This window comes from Coturnix japonica, unplaced genomic scaffold (genome assembly GCF_054131305.1).
Source record: "Coturnix japonica strain WE unplaced genomic scaffold, WE-NBRP24 Scf040, whole genome shotgun sequence".
In the NCBI taxonomy this organism is placed as follows: domain Eukaryota; kingdom Metazoa; phylum Chordata; class Aves; order Galliformes; family Phasianidae; genus Coturnix; species Coturnix japonica.
The window spans coordinates 2679494-2703450 of NW_028188943.1; the positions used below are offsets into that span (position 1 = coordinate 2679494).

The 23957-nt window shown below is 48.9% G+C and overlaps 3 protein-coding genes and 1 long non-coding RNA gene across 4 annotated transcripts in view; 2 read left to right on the forward strand and 2 right to left on the reverse strand.

The window, feature by feature from the left end:
• The window catches only part of LOC146752983 (uncharacterized), a 41854-nt gene that overhangs the window by 11594 nt on the left and 6303 nt on the right, over positions 1-23957 (reverse strand). The window lies entirely within an intron of this gene.
• Positions 142-2132, reverse strand: LOC146752984 (uncharacterized). Its single transcript, XM_085531095.1, has 3 exons — positions 1847-2132; positions 1518-1628; positions 142-1366 (listed from the first exon to the last, which is right to left on the reverse strand). The coding sequence occupies exons 1-3, from the start codon at positions 1948-1950 to the stop codon at positions 283-285; spliced, it is 1299 nt and encodes a 432-aa protein (XP_085387221.1). The 5' UTR covers positions 1951-2132; the 3' UTR covers positions 142-282.
• On the forward strand, positions 3580-5109 carry LOC146752985 (E3 ubiquitin-protein ligase PHF7-like). Its single transcript, XM_085531203.1, has 5 exons — positions 3580-3692; positions 3834-3925; positions 4017-4115; positions 4361-4837; positions 4929-5109. The coding sequence occupies exons 1-4, from the start codon at positions 3638-3640 to the stop codon at positions 4487-4489; spliced, it is 375 nt and encodes a 124-aa protein (XP_085387329.1). The 5' UTR covers positions 3580-3637; the 3' UTR covers positions 4490-4837; positions 4929-5109.
• Positions 5318-6618, forward strand: LOC146752986 (uncharacterized). Its single transcript, XM_085531199.1, has 2 exons — positions 5318-5634; positions 5800-6618. The coding sequence occupies exons 1-2, from the start codon at positions 5340-5342 to the stop codon at positions 6597-6599; spliced, it is 1095 nt and encodes a 364-aa protein (XP_085387325.1). The 5' UTR covers positions 5318-5339; the 3' UTR covers positions 6600-6618.

Below are 23957 nucleotides of genomic sequence, written 5' to 3' on the forward strand. Positions count from 1 at the left end.
CAGGAACAGCTGAAACATTGCTAACTGTCTATCACAGAGTGCTTTTTGCCATGGGTTTTGCTTATCGCACACAGTGTGCAGCAGTGCCTGGAGCAGCCCCGGCCTTTACACTGCACGGTACTATTGACATTGCGAGTGATTTATAACAAAGCCAAACATGACACAGAAATAGGGTGGGGAAATTTATTAAGGGATATAATAAACATATGTATAATAATAATAAATAAATAAATAATATTATATCATAAAATAAACTATATAAATAATACTCCCGAGGCATCACTAGGGCTGGCTGGTGATGTGCCGGGCCCGACGTGTTACCCGGGAGCGGCTCCGGCCCTGGGCTGGCCCTCGCCGCCTGGACCGGCTCGTGCGGCGTCTTCGGGGCTGGCTGCCGGTCTCTGCAGCCCGACGATGGAGAGGCGAGCGGCTTCGAGTCCGGGCCCGCGCTGGATGTCTGGATGGGCTTCCGTCGGCTGTTCTGGAAGCCCTGGAGGACCCTGGTGCTGCCGGTGTGGTGTAGCTGCAGCTCTGAGCACCTGGGCTTGCTGTCTGCCTGCTCCCAAGGTGTCTCTGGGGCCGGCTCAGAGATTCTGGGGCCCAGTGCCGCAATGGAGAGCGGCTTCTTGTCTGGGCCCGCAGTCCCTGCCTGCACCTGAGGTTGTATCCCAGTGCAGGACAGCTCCTCGAGGACCGAGAGGTCCCCTGGCTGGCAGAGTCTGAGCTGCTGCTCTCAGCAATTGGGGCAGCATTATGGATTCTTCTACGGTGTCTTCTTGACTCATTAAAGGTGTTTTCATCCCTCTGTAGGTGTGGCATGCCTCTCCTGCGGTCCGTCCTGCGCTGGATGGACAGGCCGCTGCTCTCAGGCACACAAGACTGGATAGCTGGCTCCGAGGGTGCCTGTCTGGTGGTGATGGAGCTGCTGCTCTCTGTTGTCAAAGAGCTTTCGGTTGCCTGCAGTCCGTGCTCGCTGGTGGTGTCGGAGCTGCTGCTCTCGGGTGTCAGGGAGCTCTGAGATGGCTGCAGTCCCTGCTGGCTGGTGGTGCCAAGGCCAGCAAGAGCTGAGCTGGTGCTGGAGGCTGTAAGGGAAGGCAGGAAGGTGAGCAGGATGGAATTCCAGCCATGGGGTGGAACTGGCTCCCGTTTATCCCGGGATGGAGGGATTTGAGCAGGGCCGCTCTGAGCAGCCGCTGCCAGGCCTGGCCTGGCCCCAGCCCAGCAGCACGCGGCTGTTTGCCTCTTACAGGTGCCCTCTCCAGCACAGACGTTGCAATCCCATTCGGTTCTGCTATTACTCAGGTAGGAGCAACGGCGGTGTGTGCCTCGTGCAGCACAGTAGCTGCAGAGGAGCAGCTGCCAGGGCCTGTGGAAAGCAACAGGTTGTGGCCGTGAGGACAAAGTGCCGTGAGCCAGGGAGTGCCCGGCACAGCTCTGGTGCTCAGTCTGTGCTCCCCCAGCCCGTGGTGAGGCTGCGATGCCACACAGAGCCCCAGAGGGCAGCTGAGGACACTCACCCCTCTCCTGACCGCAATCTGCCATAGGGGTAAAGGCAGTTTCTGGCATGGCACCGTCGATACCAAACTGCCAGCGCTTCATAGACGTTGTTGTCGTAGAATTCTGGAAATCTGCCAGAGAAGAGAGGGAATGTGATGAGCGCTCACTGACCCAGAACTAAAACTAACCCATGAAATCCATCCCCATCCACCTTATCCCTGCTTCCAGCTTCCCAATGACACTGAGGCCCATGTTAATGGCTGCCAAGGGCCAGGCCTTGCGGGGCAGTCCTTGGGCAGGCACAGCTCATGTGCCCTCACATCTCAAGAGCTGGATGAAAGACACCAACCTGTCTGGGATATGGATCCCCACAGTCAGCAAGTCTCGAAGAAATGTCTGTCTCTCTCTGCAGTGGGGGCACTGGATGCTGAGATACCCAGAGCTCAAGGCCATTCTCTGCAGCAGAAACACAAGCAGTGTGGATGTGAGCCGGGCCTGGTTCTGCTGAGCGCCTGCGGTGCCTGCAGGGCGAGGGGAGGGCTCCTACCTGGATGCAGGCCCGGTGGAACCAGGCGTGTTGGCAGGCTGCGCACACCATGGTGCTGTACGACCTGCTGTCACCTACAGGCTCCATGCAGATGACACAGGTCGTGTCCGGCTCCGGTGCTGCCTGCACTGTCTGCTGTGGGCGGTGCACCCTGCAGAAGGACCTGGAGGAAGATGGAAGGGATGGGCGAGGTGAGAAGGGCTGCCAGGAGGGCAGAGGAATGGGAAGGAGCCCCAGGCCTTGGCTCTGGCTCTGTCAGGCTGCTGGGAGGTGTCACAGCGCGTTCCTTGCTGCTTTGGCTGGTGCTGACAGCAGGGTTAGAGGCCCACAGGACACACCTGGCAGCTCTTACCTGAACACTCCAAAGTACTGGGTGACACATTGGCCCTCGTGGGCGCAGGGGAGATGGAAGCTCCTCTCACATCCCGGCTCTGCGCAGGTGATGCTGGCCCCCAAAGTGCCACAGACGAAGCAGAACTGGAAAGAGCAGAGCAGCCCCCATCAGCTGCAGGCTCAGGGCCTATGCAGTGGGCCCCGCACCTCTGGGCAGGGCTTAGGATGCGGGCAGGGCTGGGTGGCACTCTGCAGAGCTGCCTTGTGAACAGGGCTGGTCTGCAAGAGCAGGGATTTCTCCTGGAGCTGGGAGGAGGGACTGGGATTGCTTTCTGGGGACCAGGCTGAGCTCTACTGGCACCAAGCTCCCTGTTCCGGTCCAGTGCTCACCGTCTGCTTTGCCTCCCACACTGTGCGTATCAGGTCTTCAAAGCAAAAACGTGCCTCATGATTATCTTGCGCGTTTTCACAAAGACCGCTGGCAAATCTCTGTACAGGAGGAAAGAGCACGGTCGAGTTAGGGCAGAAAGGAGGGAATCACTGATGGGAGGAAGGTGGCAGGAGACTCAAGGGAACTCACCGCACAAAATTCATGGTAATACAGTCTACGAATCCTCTTTCTGCGGCCAAGGATGTCTGAGTCTTCATCCTGTAGGCCACAGAGCACGCATACTGGAGAGGAGAGAGTAACAGCAGTGAGCGCCTTGCAGGGCCAGGTGCCCCCGGGGGCTGTCCCAGGGGCTGCTCTGTGCCGGCTGTGCCAGCTGAGGGGCAGGGCCGCAGGCTGTGGATGCAGGGATACTTGGCTCTCACCTGGCTCTCCCGAGCCAGCAGCCTCCTGTGTGCGTGTCGACCGCAACCAAGTGCAGAGTGTCTGTCCCATCACTGCTGGGCTTCGTCCTCTGCGTGCCAACCTATGGAGAAGCGGGACGAGGCTGAGCCCCTTCCTCCCTGCTCACCTCACCGGTTCGCACTGAGCTCGGCCTGAGCCCCACAGCCTCAGCTCTGCTCCACAGCCAACATGTCACAATGGCCGTTCAATTCTGATGCAATTCTTGGATGACCTCAGCCCCGTGAGGTGTGATGGCATCACAGAGGGTGGCACGGAACAGCCATTGTGACACATTGGCTGTGGATCAGAGCTGAGGCTGTGGGGCACAGGCTGAGCTCAGTGCGAACCGGTGAGGTGAGCAGGGAGGAAGGCTCAGCCTCGTCCCGCTTCTCCATAGGTTGGCACGCAGAGGACGAAGCCCAGCAGTGATGGGACAGACACTCTGCACTTGGTTGAGGTCGACGCGCGGCTTGGGAGAGCCAGGTGAGAGCCAAGTATCCCTGCATCCACGGCCTGCGGCCCTGCCCCTCAGCTGGCACAGCCGGCACAGAGCAGCCCCTGGGACAGCCCCCGGGGGCACCTGGCCCTGCAAGGCGCTCACTGCTGTTGCTCTCTCCTCTCCAGCATGCGTGCTCTGTGGCCTACAGGATGAAGACTCGGACATCCTTGGCCGCAGAAAGAGGATTCGTAGACTGTATTACCATGAATTTTGTGCGGTGAGTTCCCTTGAGTCTCCTGCCACCTTCCTCCCATCAGTGATTCCCTCCTTTCTGCCCTAACTCGACCGTGCTCTTTCCTCCTGTACAGAGATTTGCCAGCGGTCTTTGTGAAAACGCGCAAGATAATCATGAGGCACGTTTTTGCTTTGAAGACCTGATACGCACAGTGATGGAGGCAAAGCAGACGGTGAGCACTGGACCGGAACAGGGAGCTTGGTGCCAGTAGAGCTCAGCCTGGTCCCCAGAAAGCAATCCCAGCCCCTCCTCCCAGCTCCAGGAGAAATCCCTGCTCTTGCAGACCAGCCCTGTTCACAAGGCAGCTCTGCAGAGTGCCACCCAGCCCTGCCCGCATCCTAAGCCCTGCCCAGAGGTGAGGGGCCCACTGCGTAGGCCCTGAGCCTGCAGCTGATGGGGCTGCTCTGCTCTTTCCAGTTCTGCTTCGTCTGTGGCAGTTTGGGGGCCAGCATCACCTGCGCAGAGCCGGGATGTGAGAGGAGCTTCCATCTCCCCTGCGCCTACGAGGGCCAGTGTGTCACCCAATACTTGGGGGAGTTTAGGTAAGAGCTGCCAGGTGTGTCCTGTGGGCCTCTAACCCTGCTGTCAGCACCAGCCAAAGCAGCAAGGAACGCGCTGTGACACCTCCCAGCAGCCTGACAGAGCCAGAGCCAAGGCCTGGGGCTCCTTCCCATTCCTCTGCCCTCCTGGCAGCCTTTCTAACCTCGCCCATCCCTTCCATCTTCCCCCAGGTCCTTCTGCAGGGAGCACAGCCCACAGCAGGCAGTGCAGGCAGCACCGGAGCCGGACACGACCTGTGTCATCTGCATGGAGCCTGTAGGTGACAGCAGGTCGTACAGCACCATGTCATGCCCAGCTTGCCAGCACGCCTGGTTCCACCGGGCCTGCATCCAGGTAGGAGCCCTCCCCTCTCCCCGCGGGCATCACAGGCGCTCAGCAGCACCAGGCCTGGCTCACACCCACACTGCTTGTGTTTCTGCTGCAGAGAATGGCCCTGAGCTCTGGGATTCTCAACTTCCAGTGCCCCCACTGCAGAGACATAATGATGTTTCTTCGAGACTTGCTGACTGTGGGGATCCATATCCCAGACAGGTTGGTGTCTTTCATCCAGCTCTTGAGATGTGAGGGCACAAGAGCTGTGCCTGCCCAAGGACTGCCCTGCAAGGTCTGGCCCTTGGCAGCCATTAACATGGGCCTCAGTGTCACTGGGAAGCTGGAAGCAGGGATAAGGTGGATGGGGATGGATTTTATGGGTTAGTTTTAGTTCTGGGTCAGTGAGCGCTCATCACATTCCCTCCCTTCTCTGTCAGTGTTGAAGAATGGGACGACAACAACGCCTACGAAGCACTGGCAGTTTGGTATCGACGGTGCCATGCCAGAAACTGCCTTTACCCCTATGGCAGATTGCGGTCAGGAGAGGGGTGAGTGTTCTCAGCTGCCCTCTGGGGCTCCACGTGGCATTGCAGCCTCACCACGGGCTGGGGGAGCGCAGACTGAGCACCAGAGCTGTGCCGGGCACTCCCTGGCTCACGGCACTTTGTCCTCACGGCCACAACCCGTTGCTTTCCACAGGCCCTGGCAGCTGCTCCTCTGCAGCTACTGTGCTGCACGAGGCACACACCGCCGTTGCTCCTACCTGAGTGATAGCAGAACCGAATGGGAGTGCAATGCCTGTGCTGGAGAGGACACCTGTAAGAGGCAAACAGCCGTGTGCTGCTGGGCTGGGGCCAGGCCAGGCCTGGCAGCGGCTGCGCAGAGCGGCCCTGCTCAAATCCCTCCATCCCGGGATAAACGGGAGCCAGTTCCACCCCATGGCTGGAATTCCATCCTGCTCACCTTCCTGCGTTCCCTTACAGCCTCCAGCACCAGCTCAGCTCTTGCTGGCCTCAGCACCACCAGCCAGCAGGGACTGCAGCCATCTCAGAGCTCCCTGACACCCGAGAGCAGCAGCTCCGACACCACCAGCGAGCACGGACTGCAGGCAACCGAAAGCTCTTTGACAACAGAGAGCAGCAGCTCCATCACCACCAGACAGGCATCATCGGAGCCAGCTATCCAGTCTTGTGTGCCTGAGAGCAGCGGCCTGTCCATCCAGCGCAGGACGGACTGCAGGAGAGGCATGCCACATCTACAGAGGGATGAAAACACCTTTAATGAGTCCAGAAGACACCGTAGAAGAACCCATAATGCTGCCCCAATTGCTGAGAGCAGCAGCTCAGACTCTGCCAGCCAGGGGACCTCTCGGTCCTCGAGGAGCTGCCCTGCACTGGGATACAACCTCAGGTGCAGGCAGGGACTGCGGGCCCAGACAAGAAGCCGCTCTCCATTGCGGCACTGGGCCCCAGAATCTCTGAGCCGGCCCCAGAGACACCTTGGGAGCAGGCAGACAGCAAGCCCAGGTGCTCAGAGCTGCAGCTTCACCACACCGGCAGCACCAGGGTCCTCCAGGGCTTCCAGAACAGCCGACGGAAGCCCATCCAGACATCCAGCGCGGGCCCGGACTCGAAGCCGCTCGCCTCTCCATCGTCGGGCTGCAGAGACCGGCAGCCAGCCCCGAAGACGCCGCACGAGCCGGTCCAGGCGGCGAGGGCCAGCCCAGGGCCGGAGCCGCTCCCGGGTAACACGTCGGGCCCGGCACATCACCAGCCAGCCCTAGTGATGCCTCGGGAGTATTATTTATATAGTTTATTTTACGATATTATATAATATTATTTATTTATTTATTATTATTATACATATGTTTATTATATCCCTTAATAAATTTCCCCACCCTATTTCTGTGTCATGTTTGGCTTTGTTATAAATCACTCGCAATGTCAATAGTACCGTGCAGTGTAAAGGCTGGGGCTGCTCCAGGCGCTGCTGCACACTGTGTGCGATAAGCAAAACCCATGGCAAAAAGCACTCTGTGATAGACAGTTAGCAATGTTTCAGCTGTTCCTGTATATCAGTTAACATCACCAGCCGGCCCTACTGATGCCGTAGAAGCAGCCATGTACAATTTCTCCTTCCTATCCAATGTCATCTGAATCCATCCCAATAAAACTTAATTCCAGGTGCCAATTAAATCACTATGTGGCAAAAAAACCCTGGATTTCCTGCAATTCCACCAGCCTCTCATCCACATATTTATGAGATGGGTTTTCCTGTTCCTCTTACAAGGCAAGAGGATGCAATTGCCAGTCTGCCCTGGATTGAAGCAATAGCTGATGCTGCACAGAAGAAAGGAATGCTCTCTCATAGAATGTCACATCATAATTTTGAGTAATCCCTGCAGAGATGAACTACATCAGTCTAAGTGAAAAAGAGCTTCCAGGCAACTTACAAGAGTGGGAAAATGGTTGTTTGGGTCAGAGAGGTCGAATTCTGAGAATCTGAGAGGTGAACTCTTATGAATGGTAAAGTCTGGGAGAGGAAGATTAAAATTAAGCAAGGGTGGGGCTTTTGTTGTGTTCATGTGCTGAGCTTCCAATATAACCATGCTCCAAGAAGAATGATAGAATAAACCAAGGGAATGGGTGTTGTGATCTTTCAGTGCACCATGCAGTAGTCAGAACAGTCCACCGATAAGTATTAAATTGCAGTCATTGTCCTGGATATTTGTTCAAAGCTTTGCTAAGCTCTTTTCCTTCTCAGTCTTTGCCCAGTGACCTTCATTTAGCCTCCTTAACAGGCATGGCTGGGACAGCCAGGCATACATCCCCTAACTGGCAAAGATAAATAGATTCATAGAATTGTTGGGTCTGAATTGCATCCACAGCATGTGTGCTCTGAGGATATACTCTTTAGCTCAGGCAGAAGTTATGGGCTTGAATTTTTGGGTGAAATTCTTTGGCCTAAGCCATGTGACGAGCCAGCCTCAGCTATCTAATAGACACTTCTGGCTTTAAAATCCACGAATCCATGAAAGAAAAGCCATCTGTTTTATGCTTTGTTTTGTTTTGTTTTTTTCCTGCAAGCCTGCTATCTCTCCAGGCTACCTATACTCAGCTTTCAGCGTCTTCAAGCTTAAAGAGTCTTAGTGATTACCATTCTACCATTTTGCACCTCCCAGGCTTTTGCATGGAGGCCTCCAGAGACTGGAGCGAAACAAAGTTTAGTTGTCATTCCAGTTCACCAGTCAAACTGTAGGCTGGCTGACTGCAATGGTATCGTCATCAGCACAGAATGACAGAGCTGGTTCTTGAGAATGAGCTGGAGACTGGTGACACTGCTCAGTAGAAATGGCATCGGAAAGCTGAGAGGTCTTAACAGCAGTCTTACCCTTCAGCTTCTTCCATTTTCATTCCTATATTGTGCTTTCAATTAATCAGGCTTCTGGTCCATCAGCACCTTAAGAATAATCCTGCTATCCATGCTCTGTATCTCCTTCTCAATAACTTAAAGATGGATTCTTACTTAAACTGGTGCCATTTCATTGCCTGCAGTGGGGTCACTTGGAATTGCCATAGGTCCATGGGGAGGAACACTGTCCACTTTATGTAGTCCCCATTTCACCCTCACAAAAGCTCATTTGTTTTTATTTTTCCAGGCTCTAATTGAACCAAGCCATAGTTTCCGCTACCTCTGGAATCAGTATTTTCTCTGTCTTCTGACACTTCTTTTTTTTATTTTATTTTTACATGCGGTCTCCAAAAGGGTATAATTTACTGTTAATACCATGCAATCAAAGACAATGGCAGGATCCCTGAGAGCAGAGCAATCCTGGCTTCCTAATCATGGCCCTCAGGCTCCACAGAAGAATTACAATCCTGCTCAAGGAACAGAGAATGCTTTCTCTTGTGAGCACAGCTTAGTATTTTAAAGCAGGAAAATCTATGTCTCTCTTTGCTCAGAAGGACATGGCTTCAAGTTGAATCACCCCTTGGGAAGTAAGAAATGAAGATTCTCTGGTTGGGAAAAGCAGGATGAGTGCAAAATAGCCCATACTGCATTACTACATGTCCTTTGTGTTAGAAAGGGTACCTGTAAGCATGCAAGGCCACTTCCAGCCCTGTTTGGTGACTGCACTGAGGTTCTGCCTTGCTGGGAGCTGATGCAGCAGGCTAAATTCATGGCTCTGTCTGCTGAATAATTGCTATTCCCAGCAGAGTAATAATGCCAAAGGGGTTCCTGCTGCATTTCCACACTCAGGAGATCAGTGCCATGTAACACCTCTGACTTCTGGGGAACAATAGTGCTGCCCTAGGACCTAAATAAACAGAGCTCATAGTTACAAACTCATGCTTAAAGATGTCCCTAAAACACACAGGTATTCATGTGGGCTTTTACTGGCTGTGGAAAGCTTTCAGTTTTGGTGAAAGGAATCTGGATATGCTGTAGCAGAGATGCATTTCTTTCTGAACTGTTCTCTCTTGAACCCTGTCATCCCCTGCTCGCTATGGCTTTGCTGGAAAACAATTGCCTTCACTAAATAAAATAAAAATGACCAGAACGTGTCAAGTGAGAAGCAATAAGCAAAGCAGCCAGACACAAAAGACTATAGAGAAAGGGTAGGAAGTATTCCTTACTTTCTACAAGCATAAAGAGATGTAACCTGCTGCTGCAGCAACAGTTATCCCACCAGTTATGGAGAGTACCAATGATGGTTCTTTTAAAGGTTGAGACCAAGTGGAACAACACTATGGCACAGCATCGGGGTGGTTTGCACCCAGAAATGATGGCAGCCATGTCAAAGGGCTCCTCCTCTCGAGCTGCCTGTAATTATCCCTCTGCCAGGGGAGGCCAGTTTGGGTGGGATGACCAGTGAAAGCTGCTATGTGCTCCAGAGCAAGGCTCTGAGCTCTGCACACATCAAGCAGCCCTTACACATCTCACCCAATAACTAGCAGGAATCTGTGATCTGTCCCTCCTTGCCAATGGCTGTCAATGAAGATGAGAGAGTTACTTTCCCTCATCTTTCTGTTCCCATCCCAAGCTCCATCTCAAGAATTCCTTTTGCAATGGATTCTTGAGAATCAGGGGAATATAGCAATAGAAAGGTCACTCAGCACATGCTCTGTTTATGGCATGATTCCCTATAGATTTGCTGCAGACTGTCCAAGAAGAGCTGGTATCGTGCACGCTGGTATTGAGAACACGAGAGAGATGTAAATAAATTGCAGAGAATCCAGTAAAGGTGCAGCATAAGTCCATGCAAAAAATCAGAGCTACTGGCTTTGATCTGACTCCCAAGGAATGGAAGAATGTGTCTCTGAGAAGGGCAACCCAGGGAGAGAGGATATTGGTAAGTATATAGTGCATTCAGGAGGAACTGAAGGGGAACAAAGGCATGTCCAACAGTGTGTCCATGTGCTGCAGACAGGCAATTACTCTATAAATCACAGTTAAAGGAGACTTCTGCTAGCCAGCACTAACCACAGTCCCTTACCTTCTGCGAGGATCAGCCACTGTGATTGCAGGCAAAGACAGAGTGCTGGTAAGGCAAACCCAACTATTCAGACAGATAGACAGGCATCAGCACAAACCCTCAGACCACAGGTCCCTGACTGCAGTCGCCTTGAAGGGACAAGTTCTGAAAGTGGCACAGATGAGATGATGGGATACCTGACCTGAAGGGGGTGGCCACAAGGGCATGATGAGGAGCGCTGGCTAAACCACTTATCATGATGGCTTCACTGCTGGGAACAGTCATGCACTATTAGTGCTGAAAGATTTTCCTGCCCTAACGGCTAGGATTTTAAGAATCTATTTAAGTTTGATAGTCTATAGCCCATCACTGGGAGTCTGCTTAAAGATGTGATTGCTCTTCTTTGTATTGGAATTGCTGACAGATCCTTAACTATTATGGTGCTTACCAGCAGTTACCATTTAAATAGAAAGAAGGAGCAGAGCATAAATGACTTGTGCTGTTTGAATTTGATTTACCCAGCTGCAGAAAGAAAGTTCAGTGTACAGATCCTTGCTACACTATCTAGCCTACGAGTCTGCCCTGCTCTTTGTATATCCGTATACTAAAGTTAGAAGGTACATTATCCTGGAGGAAGGACGCTGCATTGATAGGAATTCTGGGGCTGGTTGTTTTTTGAACTGCAATATGTGGCACTGTAATTCTGTCAGTGATTTAAATGCACGGATAGAGTTGGTGACAGCTTAAATGGCTCCAGCCCCCAGCCTTCCCTCACCCCTCCTCCCTGCCTGCAGCTCGTCTAAGGCTGACAAGTTCTGTGCAGGAACAAAGGAGAGTGGGAGAATAGGTGTAGAGACTGGTAATTGTTTCGGGTGGGGTTTTTCTAGCGTTGTTTTAAAATACGGACATAAATGGAGAGATTCCACCTTCTTTTTTTGTGCTCAGGCACAAGAATACTGTGAGAAGCTGACTGCAGGACCGTTTATTGTCCCTGCCCTCTGAAGGAGGAGACTGAAGAGAAGGAGAGGCTGCTAGGACCCTTCTGAAGGCTGAAGGACAAAGCGGGCAGCTCCAAGTGGAGGTGATGAAAATGACCATTGTTTCTCTTCAGATGTTTACAATGAAGGTTGTCATGTCACAAACACCAGAGGGGCAAAAAGACAAGTTAAGGGCTGGAAAAATGCAGACACTGTGTAGGACGGAGCCCCACTGGGAAATAAGGCATCACAGCATCTTGTTATCACTGCCACCCCTATTAATAACGTCAGTGACTTCAGGTACAACCTCAGCAACTCCAGAACGGTCTGAAAATATTGAGTGATGGACGGAGCAGCATCATACCACTGATTTACATTTGTTAGAAGCAAACATCCACAACTCACTGCCAGTAAATATGTGACGCTGTCATCCCTAACTGGTGGGAATAAAAAATGTATTACCCTGCTCTTTATCATGTGCCCTGACTCTATTTACACTTTCTCTCTCTCATGCATGCTGATATAGATATAATGGAAATGGAAAGGGTAAGGAAAGCATATCCATCAGAGAGAGGAAAAGCCATGTGAAGCAGGTTACATTTGTATGCTGAAGGAGTGGGTTGTAGGTGTGCTTACTGTGGATATTTAGACCTCGGTGCTTCACAAGGTCAGCGTGGTCTACTCCTAGCAGCAGTCAAACACTCAGCTTCTTTGCCTTAGACACACACACTGTATGGAAATATGATGCCTTCTACAAGACAGATAGAAGAGGTCCTTAAGCCTCCCACTGAAAGCAGTGGTGGATTTCCAAAGCCCAGTTTCGTCACATTCAACTTCACCCACTTAAATTCAGCATCTGAAATAGAAACCTTCCCATGCTAGGCTCCCTCTCCAGTAAGTGGAGAAAGAAACACCACCAGAGCGTAAAGCCATTCCTTGACAGCCTCTTGCTTTTACAAGGAACTCAGGGCAATTACATTTCCAGTTGAAATGTCTTAAGTGCCTAACGTTAGGTAGGACCAATCTAGATCAGCATCCTCTGATCTCTACATACAGGTTGCCCTCTCCCCATCGCTTCAGGAAGGTTCTCCGCTGTGGTTAGCCCACAGCATCCAAGCCCACTGCTCATTTGCTGTATATACAAGCAAGTTACTTAACTGCAGGAGCAGTTCTCCATAAACATTCCATAAGGCACATGACAGTTTTCCATCATGGTTCTTCTAAAACACAGGTTCTCGGGTAGGTTAGCTCTCTGGAAGGGGTCACTACTGTTGAACAGCTCTGTGTGGGGAAGGGTTGGTAGCTTAAGGACTTGTGCCCTTATTGCAGGGACAGCAAATGGTGGGAGGAAGCCTTCCAAAGCTCAGCTGCATGCCTGCAGTGGCTGGAGACACTTGGCAGTAGCAGATCATATGAGGAGGCTCAAGATTGGAGCACAGAGCTGCTGCTATATTCCACTTCAGCATGGCCAGGCCTGAATTACAGACTGCTGCATGGAGCCATGACTATGGGGCAAGAATAGAATAGAGAAGATGATCTGCCTAACCACCTTAATGAAAAGACTGGAATCGCTGCCACTCCCAGCTGCTCATTTCAAATGACAATGTTTTCATTAGAGCTAAGAAAGAATGGGAAGGAGAAGGAGTGTTGTGTGAAGCCTGTGCTGGCCTTTGCACCTGCTGCTGGGGGTGGTGATCAACAACACCAGCTGGTGACTCTTTGGATAAGAAAAGAAATAGAGCGTTCCGGGGGAATGCAATGTGAACAAGAGCAAGCAGAGCACTCAGTGCAGGAAAAACAGCTGGCGAGGGACACAGGCTGTCAAGGCACAAATTGCAGTCAAAGCCAATTAGAATTTCCTCCTAATTCCCAGGAAGTTCACTCCATCACTCCAGCTTCCCTCAATGCTCCTTCATGGCCTCCCACCATCCTGCTTTTGGTGATGCAAGATTTGGCACCTTTGGCACTGAGATCCTGGGGGACAAGCTGTCCCTTGCTCTGGAATGGGCTGAGGAGAGATGAGTGGACTCTGTCATGCATTGCAAGTTTTCAAACTTGGAGCTTCATGCAAGTTTTGGAACTTAGGAACTTGTATCCTGAGAAACCAGCCCACAGAGCAGAGAACTGTGGATGGTCCTGTCCTGCAGACCCATCCTGCAGACCCATCCTGCCATAGCAGCCCCAGGCTCCCAACCAGCTCATTAAAACATTTCACACGTTCACAGCTCCACCTGCCGTGTCACAGGAGGGTCCCGTGATCCAGCAGAGCTCAGATGACTTCAGTCAGCCCTGCCTTGAGGTTTCCTGCCTTTCAGTCCTGCACCACACAGATGATGCAAATCTAGTTCTTCCCTGCACACCCTCAGGTGTCCTAGAAGTCACTTTATGTTGATAAAAGTCAGTCCTCTGCAGCCAAACCCCATGGTGTGCTGTTTGCTGCACACCCATACCAGTGTATTCACAGTGTATTCATTCACATGAGCAGAGACAATGAGATTTTATTCTCCCTTTGATTTGAGATACTAATTAAACTTATTTTGTCCAGATACCAGTTGCATTCCAAGCCTTCTGTCATTCTCTCCTAAAGACCATTTTGTTTCTTGAGGGCAACAAGGTGAGACAGAAGCAGGCAGTGAGAAAAGATCATTAGCTCGGGAACGAACCCTGGCTCTGACACTGACCTACTCCCTGTGACTCTGAGCATCTTACTTTGCCATGCGTGACAAACACCAATTAATTTGCTGCATACGCCACTAAGAAGTTGTTAGCATATAATGTGATGAGAAATGGGATGCAAGAACTTGGGAAAAAATAAGCTGGGAGGTCAGACCTGGGCTGGAGTGCCTACGTGTAGCCATAGGAGTGTATCTAACTGAGTGATAACTCAGACTTTGAAAGAAAAAAAAGGTGAGTTTAAAAATTTAAATCAAGAAATAATTGTGCAGCCTTTAGCTCTAGATAATGGCAGCGTGAGAAGAGGGATAATTAAATGATTGATATGATTTCAGAAAGAAAACACACTTTCCCTGGGCATGCACAAGGTTATCTGTGTCATTTAATTAACCTGCATGCAGGAGAGGAATTCTCCGCTGTTATCTCTTGATCCCAGTCCTGTGATGTCTGCTGGGGGTTAGTTTTTGTTTTTGTTTTTAGAGCTAGGGTTTTTTTTTCTTCCATAGGGATTGCTAAGAGCTGAAGAGGCTGCCAAAGAAGTGAAGACAAATATCTTTGCAGGTTCTTTAACATGGTGCTAACTGGAGAAGGTTTTGTACCGGTTGTTTTGTGCAGGGTGTGCTGATGAGGCTGCTGCCGTGGTTCCTTTCCTGCCGTGGGGAAGCAATGTTTTGCTATTTCAGCATTGCAGTGAATCCAATCTCCATGACACAAGTGAACGTATGCCCTTCTCCTGCCTAATAACACTGCTTCAGCCATTGCTATACTTCTTACTCTTACTTCTTTACTCTTTACTTTTCCTCTTTTCCTGGTCCCCATCCCTGAAGAGTGATCTGTGCTCCCCTCTGGAAACAAGCTCCACTCCTTCCTGCAGTTGCACTTCACTTCCTGTTTTCCTTCTGTCTGGTTTTCATTTGATTTTTTCTGGACTCCCAATACTTAGGCAGCTCTCCCCGTTTACAGTAGTCTCTGAGGAGAGAAGTGGCCACACACAGAGCTGAGGAAAGGGCTCTAACATGCAGGGCCAGGACCATGGCAAAGGCAGCAGCCTTCCAGTGAGGTACATCAGTATTCTGAATAGTCCCAGCCAGGTCAGAACGGCTTCCTTGCTGCCAGTCTCAGCAGCCATGCCAGTGGATACCTCAGCCATGAAGATGCAGCTCTCTTCTGTCTCCCCTGTGCATCCTCTCTGCTGTAGGGTGGCATGGAGTGATAGAAACCTGCCCTAATAGTATCTGCTTTATCCGAAATTCCCACTAGCCTATATTTAAACATAGGGGAGATAGGTTGCTCAGGAGAGCTGCAAAAGTGGAAGTCTCTGCTCTATCCTTGATTGCAAGTTCGGTCTTTCTAAAGCACATCTCAAGCTGTGCATGCTACAAGTCTGCACTTCTACTGAAGATGTCAAGTAGCAATATAAATCACGAGAGCGATGAGTCTATATGTAGTAGACAGGCATGTATAGGGGAAAACAGCGTGAAAGAAAGAAAGAAGATAGATAGATAGATAGATGTGTGCTTTAGAAATGTTTCTCAGAAGCCTTTGACGGTGCTCTTCTATCCTTGTCAAGAAAAACAAGAAAAAGTCTGAAAGCTCATATATAAAATACTCCATCTTCATCTTAAAACTCATCTCTGTATCTTTCAATTAGGTCTCATACAAGACTCAAAGGCGCGGTTTATTTTTGTACCAGCTGACACTGATGCTCCAGCCATTGAAACAAGCCTCAGAAACCAAAGGTTACTTTGGCAAAGCCTCATTCACACTAAAGGGAGCTGGAGATCTGTCTCAAAGCAACAATCTTCATAAGCTGTTCCAAATATCAAGGCAGTTCTGGACTCAGAAGTAGCATGGAACAGGGTTGTTCAGCTCAAGTTGTCAATCTGTTCTCTTTTTGAAAAGGTTTTTTGACGTCAAATCTTGTTCACAACAATCTTATGCCAATAGAGCAACAATAATTCAGTTCTGCTGGACCTGGACACTAAGGCTTTGAAGAATGGCAGTACCAGAAGCAATACTCAACATCAGAAGAATAGATGTGATGCTATATGGCACGCGTTCATTCTGGAAGCTCTCCCTTCAGTCATCAAATGACTGTGTTTGGTGACAAATTTCAGTCAGGTTACTGTACTGGTTATCATCCTCACCTGGCTGCAGCCACTCTACCTTAACACGTTATGCTGAAAGCTGCAGTGGCTCAGAAGCTGATTCACAAGCACATCAAGCACTCATGCCTTGGAGGCAGCAATGTCAGAAGAATGGAGGGAAGCCAAGGGAGATAGCCACTTAGAACTGTCTGATCTTAATCTAGCAACACAATTCTGTCACAGCCTTCAGGAAAACTTCCTTGCTGACTTCCTTCAGGCCTGGGACAACCTCCCTTACACCAGAAGACAGCTGTGATGTCTCAGAACTATAGAATGGTTTAGGTTGGAAGGGACCTTGAAGATCATCTGCTTCCAACCCCTCTGTTGTGGGCTGGGTTGCAAGCTCTCAAAAGACCTTGCATATGCAGAACTGCTAAGAAATATTTAATGAAGAGTGGGGCAGCCCCAGTGCACTGGACTTGGTATCTGCAGCAAGACTGTGCTTTTCTCTAGAAAGGAATAACCTTAATGACTGAATAATGAAAGAAAAACAGTCACACAGTGGTTTTAGCAAAGGCACGTGGCAAGCCAGTAGCAGAGATGGAGTTAAAATTCAAGCCTCCTAAGTGCGAGTTCTATCCATTAGAACACTCTGCCTGTAATCTAAGTGTAGTGCAAACATCCCGTTGATAAGCTTTTTACAACAGCGATGACAAAGTGGAAAAAATAATCTCTTGGATATGCTGCTTTGTGGCCGGGAGAGGATTCTGTTGTAGTTTTGTTTTTTTAGCCAGTAAGATTAGGCTGCCTCCTCTGGAATAAGAAAATAGAAAAATCATGCAGTCTGTCCACATACCAGACACTGCATTTGACATCCCTGCCCCATTTCTGGGCCTATGACAATCAGGATGCGCATGGGATGCATGATGAGAGGCAGGCATGGGAGTGTGCATCATGATGGGAACTCTTCATGACTTAGCACTGCAGCTCAGGCTCTTGATGGAGAACAGTACAAGTCTGAGGGGCAATGATTCTGGCAAAGCAGTCCCAGTGTAAATGTGACAGAGAAGTCCTACAGGGCTATAAAAGAAATGTCAGTGCGGAGCCTTCCCCCATCCCAGCAATCCTGACAAGAGATCAGTGGCTACCCCTTCCCTTTCCACTCTGAAAGCATGAAATGACAGACCAAGGTCAAGTATTTTGTAGAGTGAAACGAGCTTGTGGGATTATTTTGAAAATTCACCCAAGAACACAATTTGTGAACATTCCAGGGGTGACATCTGCAGATAAAATCATCATCTGCCCTGAAGAACAGCAGTCAAGACAAGGATTTTAAAGGAAGCATATATAAGCTACACAGGCACATTTCACTGCCGTGAGATCCTGGTTTCCAGTCCACATGTTCCCAAGGGCTATTTATTTTTTTTAAAAGAACAGTTAGTCAAAGCTGGGAGCCTGCAGAAAAGGGGGGGAAATGGGAAATACAATCATCTCTCTCTCTTCAGCAATTGCTTGTAGTCACGAGGATAAACAAAGTCCTGAACACTGAAGGACAGGAAGACCCAGAAAAACAACACTGCAAAAAGTCGTCACCCCCAGCCTCAGCTGAGATGAGGGATTTCAGCAGAGGGTTTGGAAAAGCAGAGCAACATTCAAGTGTGCACCCCAAAATCAGCACAACACCTGATCCTCTCTCCTTGCAGACTCTGGTGAAAAGCTTGAGCTCTATGGCAAGTCACAGACATGCCACCAAGCAGCAGATCCGCAGAGGCGGTGCACTGCAAGTGGCAGGAAATGCAGGTTTGACGGCAGCAGCATCACGGGGAGCCCAGGCAAGTCGCACACACAACACGTGCCACCCGGCCTTTGTTCAGCACAGAGCTTTAGAGACAACACACAGGCGGGTTCGGCCTAAAGAGCCCCAGTGGGATGAGTGCATCACAGACAAGGCTCCTGGAGGAGGCCGAGGCGCTCACCACAGAGCATGGCGTCTCGCTGCTTCACAGCACGTTTCTGAGTCACCAAGATGCTGAAGGAAGGGAAAGGAGAAACAGCAAAATATTTTGTGCAAATGTGGAGATGGAGAGGCTGTAAACATGTCTCAGCTCCAGCCCAGCTTCTTCTGCTCCCTTCTCTGGCGTGCCCGTGACACACATCTCCATGCCATTGGCAAGCTGAGGGAGGCTGCGACCACCCCCCCCACTGCCAGCACTTACTCACTGAGGCTTGCAGAGTCAGCAGCGCTAAGCAAGCAGCTAGAGAAGAGCATGTGACACTGAAATGAAAGTTAATTTGCTGCAATGTTATATTTTACCAGTAGAAAATAACAGAGCAAGGCCCCAGCTTTGGGACTATTACCCACAGCCCCCTGCGCGTGACAGCTGTGACAAAGTGTCAGCTTCCATGGGCTGTATGAAAGTGACACTTGCCGTGCTAAATGCCGATTAGAATTAAAATGGAAACGACATCCTGTGTGCATTACTCTGCCATTAATCTTGATGCCCTGCGTTCCACATTGACAGCGGGCTCCTGCGGGGGGAGCCTGAAGGGACACGGGGTGGTGGGGGTTCTTTTTTATACTTGTTATAGACAGAAATGTGCTTCTGAACACAAGTGTAGCACAGTGAATTACAAGGCTCTTCCTACCTCAGGGGGAAGACAAGATCTTTGTACTGCCACTGGGACACTGAGAGCCTTCACAAAGCACTCCCATGGCCGTGTGTGTGTGTAGTACATTGTTATGGAGCTCGATGTGATGTTACTGTGAGTTTATTCAAATATTTGATGTGGGTGCCTGCAGATCATGTACCTACCTTATGCTGCTGCTGGCTGTACCATAATTGTTTGCACAAGTGATGTTCACAAACACGGCACGGTTAATTAGAATCTGAGACCCGAGAGATCTGATTCTTCCTAACTTCAGTGGAGTGGCTGCCAGGAGGAGTTCATCTTCAGGAGAAGGTATGCATTAAATAGAGCGTTGTTCCAAGCCTATGGGAGGGCTGACTCATATTAAGCATCCTTGGGTCCCCGGGGAATGCAACACCAATTACATGAGCCTTTTTGACAGTGCTCACCCACTGACTTCAAGCTAAGCCCCAAGAGCAAGCCAAGGGCGGATCCTCTCTCCTCTGGTCTACTTCCTTGTTGAACATGGCTGGAAGTCCCTTTCCCGTGACAACATCATACAAAAATCATCTGTAGAGGGACAGATATTTTAAAAGCTTACTAACTCTTTAGTGAGGAGGTTACCTGTCACCCACTACTAAACTGGAGTATCTAGAATTCATTCTGACTTAGACGAAAGCCTTTGTCTGATCTGTCTTGAAAAGTCAAATACCCTTTCTCTTCCTGCAGAACCTCAGTGCAGGATGAAGAGTGGAAAACACTGAAGCTATTTCTGATTCTCTTGACATCACTGAATCTTCCAGTCTTACACTGCTGACAAAACCTTACTTTTCAAAAACAAAGAAAAAAACCAACCCCCCCCCAAAAAAAACACAGCAAGGGCTTAAACAAACAGAAAACTCAGCCATTCTTTCCCCCTTTCCTCAGCACAAGAGCTGCTTATGCAGCAAAAGGCAATGACAAACCTAATGCACTGCTAATGCATGAAGGAGAACTACAGCTGTAGTGTGAAGAGCTGTGCCCCTATGGCTGTGCAGAAATGTGCTGCAGAACTTTTAACTCATGTAAGCAGAATCCACGTGGGAGGGCTCCTGCAGCCCTGAGGTGCTGTGTCACACCCCAATAGCTCTACTGCACCCCAGCAGAACATGCTGAGGTGGCTGTGGAAACCCCAATTCCCCTTGCCAGCACATCAGATTTAGGAATATATTTGGTCCATGCTCTACTTTGCTTACTCCTGTACATGCAGATGGTTGAGATGCTTAGGTAGAAACTCACCCAATCATGACTAAATTCAAGAATTAAGTGTATAAAATTATCAGAGGAAGCTCTATTAAAACTTCCAGGACTCGCCTTGGCTCAGCCCTATGCCCCTGGTCTCTCTTCCATCCATAGAAATATTCCCACCCCGGCTCCAGGCATGATGGATTGCTCCCCTCTCCCTTATCTCATTGCTACAACACTAAGACATAACGTGGGGCTCGGAGGGGAGGGAAGAAGATGCCTGTAGTGCCTGTAAAGTTGAAGATAATGTTTAAGCTTTGTTACACCGATGAGGCTGCATTAAGCTCCCATGACCTTGAGTGAGAGCTGCAGCTTGGGTTCCTCTCCTTAAGACTTTAATAAAGTGAAAAATTGTTTCAATACAAAACGTGATATTGGGACATTGTTCGTGAATATATTGAGCTTAAGTCAAATATTCTGTGTCCTCAAATCTGACTGATTAATAATTAGAACCAGAAATTCTGTCTTAACTCTAATGTGTTTAGGAAAACTGATGGATTTAATTTTTTTATCAGCCGAAAGTAAGAAAATGTAGTCTTTCTTAGAGTATCTAATACAACAATGCAGAATAATTAGTTTCTATGAAAACAGGCATAATAGGACAGAATAATAAATTACTTTCTGTTTTGTATCTGTCCGTCTGATGGAGGAGAGATTTACTATATAGTATAGTGCATGACGTTGTAGGAAATATCAGGCAAGAGAAGAAAACTATAAGGGGATAAGGTATTTCCAGCTGTGTATTATAAGGTAGTGTTTCATCTTGTGACAAGGCTTCAGAGATAGGTCCAAGGAATTATCATGCAAAAAAACAGCCCCCTCTTTGGGTTACAAGTTGTCAAAAAATGTTGGTCCTTAAAGCTCTGATTCTGTGCATCCCATGGCAGCATTCCCACTCATGTCAATAGACCTGTGCACTTACTGGCATTATACCTTTCCCCTTTCTTCTAAGACCCCAACAGATGCCTTAGAAACAGTAATGAACTGAAAGGGGCTGTTATGTGCCTCTCTCATTCAGGCAGTGTTAATCCCTATTTTGCACCAGGATAAGCCAAGGCACAGTGAGACACATTGTGATGGCCATGCCCATGGGACAGGCAGCTGCCGAGCTAACAGACTGAACCCCAAACCCTCTTAATTGAATTTCAAGGATTGATTCACGGATCTCAGGAGGAAGTGGGATCCTCCAGTTGCTACAGCTCTGCTTTACTTGTTTTAAGTTGCAGCTTTACTCTCTTCTCTTCAGCTCCCTTCTATGGAAAGAAACAGAATGAAACGATGGAGGCTGATATCTTCACTGTTCTCTAGGCCTGTCCAAAACAGGCTTGTTGCTGGGCGTTATCATCCTGCACTCACTGTCTGCTGCTAGCAGAAAATCTCTGCTGCTTCCATTTGCTCTTGGCTTCAAGGGCATAACTTAGTCTGACAACTTTTACTGCAAGAGAGTTATTCCTGATTTACCTTGCCAAACCACACCAGAATCTGTCCCTCTGGGTTTAATCAATACTTGCACAGAGACCATTTTTAGATCCTAGATTCCTCTCCTCTTCTTCAGAGTTCTTTTGAGGTCAAGAGATGGTGGAAAACACAAGAAATTGCAGAAGTGCCTTCAAGTGGATCCTGTTTGAAGGCGCTGCAGTGGGCTGATGACCTGAAGTACAGTCAGATGAAGGGACCGAGCCATTACATTCAAATGCAATACTTCCTGTAACCAATCTGACTCAATTCTTATGGAAGCTCTGAGGGTATCTGCTATTCTGGCTGACTTCTCATGAGCATGGGTCAAGGTATGTTTATTTTTTTCTTGTTGACAGTGGATTGTCTCCAGTTCTTTCTCCTTAGAGCATCTGGGAGCCCTATATGCAGTCAGTGGTGATGCTCAGGAGGTTCTAAAACCAAAGAAGAACAACAGCATCTGTATATCCTTGCTTTCAGACCACAGCACTCCTGCTGTTTTATTTAGAAACAATATGCAAGTAAGAACTTTACCTAGAACAGATATGAAACTGTAGTGGAGCATGGTATCTGTTTTGCAGCACACCAGAGAAAGACAGAAGAGTTTAGGAATAGAAAGAGGAAGAAATGAGCCACCTGATCAAAAACACAGTATGAATCTAAGTAGGCAGATATAAATATTCGAAGCATACCCGTGTATACGCTGCTAAAAGAATTATTACAGATGATTTATTTCTTAGCTGTAAGACATCTACCCTGTAACAGATCACCCTCTACAGATCTGATTTGGCTTCTATTCAGTACAACACAGAATCACTCTGGCATATGACTAATCCTACATTATCACCTCCAGTTATCCCATATTGCACCTCAGTCTTGGTATGCTCCAGACCATTTTCCAGGTCACCTGGGATTTGCAGTTGAAAGGGATGCAGTCACCGTAAGCAGCACCAGTAATCAACATCAACAGCATGTTACCTCTGCAAGTAGCCCGCACAGTGATCTAATCACAAGACCTATGTCAAAAAAAGCTATCAATTGCTTTAGAATACCACAAAGAAAAAACAGAATGGGAACTGTGCACCTTACATTACCACCTAAGAGTGATTACCAGTGCCAGGTTAGGGTACAGTATGCCCCCAGATTGGATAAATCTGAGTGATGAAATATGTGCCAAGAAGTGCTGTGCAGTCTGGACCCCAAGGAAGATTTCAGACATGCTGCTTCAAACCTAGAGCAAGGTTGTTCTACCAAGAAAGTAAAATACCAAGTAGCAAGTGGCAAATAGAGGAAAGACAATACTTGGCTGGGACACTGGAAGCCCAAGTTAAGTTCTCAGCTCACTCACAGCTTTACTGTAGATGTTAAGGGAGACATTTAGTTCCTGTATACATCAGCTACTCATCTGCAAATTGAGGATGAAGAATCATTTCTTTGCCCTTGCTTTCTGTTTACAGTGTAAGCTCCCAGGGGCTGAGGCTTCCACTTATTGCTGACAACTCTACAGCAGACATGAAATCTTTGCAGAAAACTGTATATAAATGCAGAATATCTTTTTTTTGCAAACAATCTAGCTTGGGCCCAGAACTGCCACATGCTCTGAGCACAGCCCAACAAACTCTTCTGGACTCAGCCACAGGCTCAGTAGCTGAGGCACAGCTTTTTATTAAGACATTTCAGCAGCAGATTGTTCCTGTATATTTGCATAGAGCTGTGCACAGCTAAATGGGACCCCCTTGATACGGATGCACTTGAGAGCGCAGCAGAGCAATTCTGGTGCCAGCTCTGTGAAAGCCAGCTAATATCTGGAAGCAAAAGTATTATTTAAGGATTTTCAGATGTCTGGAGTGTTCTAGCCCACTCTCTCCACAACAGAGATGTGATTACATACATGTAGACTGCTAGCCCTGATCCCAACCAGGGTACCCAGGAAATGTCAAAGTATGGCAGTGTGGAGTCAGGTGTCAGCCCCATGCCCTGCTCTCGCCCCCCTTCTTTTCCAGGAGGCTCCTTTCCAGATCCCTCTCCTTTGGCAGGAGTTGGGAATGGTGCTCAAGTAAGACGTGTTTGCAAAGGACCGTGGAGGAGGAGGAAGCTCTGTCTGCACAGAGGATCCAAGAAGACTTGGCCCACCTTCTTCATTACAATGGGCTGCACGAAAAGAAAGGAACCGAAGCTTGAAACACATCTCATGTGAGCACAGGGTTGATCATAAGCATCAAGCCCTCTTTATTCCTCTGCCATGGGAGATGCAAAAACAAAGAAGTGGCTTCTGTGGGTGGGCCTCATTTTTTAACAAGTTATCACGTGGTTCTTGCTCCAAATTTTAGGTGTTTGTCTTTGTAATGTCTATTGCAAACACTGTAATTTTCTAGCAGCCAGGTACATAGGAGGCAAAAGCACTAATAACGTGACATCACTATTTTTCTTCCATAGCAACACCCCCCTACACCCTTTACACAACAGGTTATAAGTCTGTAAAACTCTGCATTTTACAGTGCCATAAAACTCCTCCAGCTGTTATAAATATATCGTTTTAACCACCCGCATTTAAAAAATGA

Excerpts from the sequence above, each read along its gene's own strand:
- LOC146752984 (XM_085531095.1), bottom strand. The coding sequence starts at position 1,950 with ATGGCCTTGAGCTCTGGGTATCTCAGCATCCAGTGCCCCCACTGCAGA. Across the intron at positions 1,629-1,846 it reads GGGATCCATATCCCAGACAG|ATTTCCAGAATTCTACGACA; the intron begins GTTGGTGTCTTT and ends CTTCTCTGGCAG. Across the intron at positions 1,367-1,517 it reads AGATTGCGGTCAGGAGAGGG|GCCCTGGCAGCTGCTCCTCT; the intron begins GTGAGTGTCCTC and ends TGCTTTCCACAG.
- LOC146752985 (XM_085531203.1), top strand. The coding sequence starts at position 3,638 with ATGGGACAGACACTCTGCACTTGGTTGAGGTCGACGCGCGGCTTGGGA. Across the intron at positions 3,693-3,833 it reads GCGCGGCTTGGGAGAGCCAG|CATGCGTGCTCTGTGGCCTA; the intron begins GTGAGAGCCAAG and ends TCTCCTCTCCAG. Across the intron at positions 3,926-4,016 it reads ATTACCATGAATTTTGTGCG|AGATTTGCCAGCGGTCTTTG; the intron begins GTGAGTTCCCTT and ends CCTCCTGTACAG.
- LOC146752986 (XM_085531199.1), top strand. The coding sequence starts at position 5,340 with ATGGCAGATTGCGGTCAGGAGAGGGGTGAGTGTTCTCAGCTGCCCTCT. Across the intron at positions 5,635-5,799 it reads CTGTGCTGGAGAGGACACCT|CCTCCAGCACCAGCTCAGCT; the intron begins GTAAGAGGCAAA and ends GTTCCCTTACAG.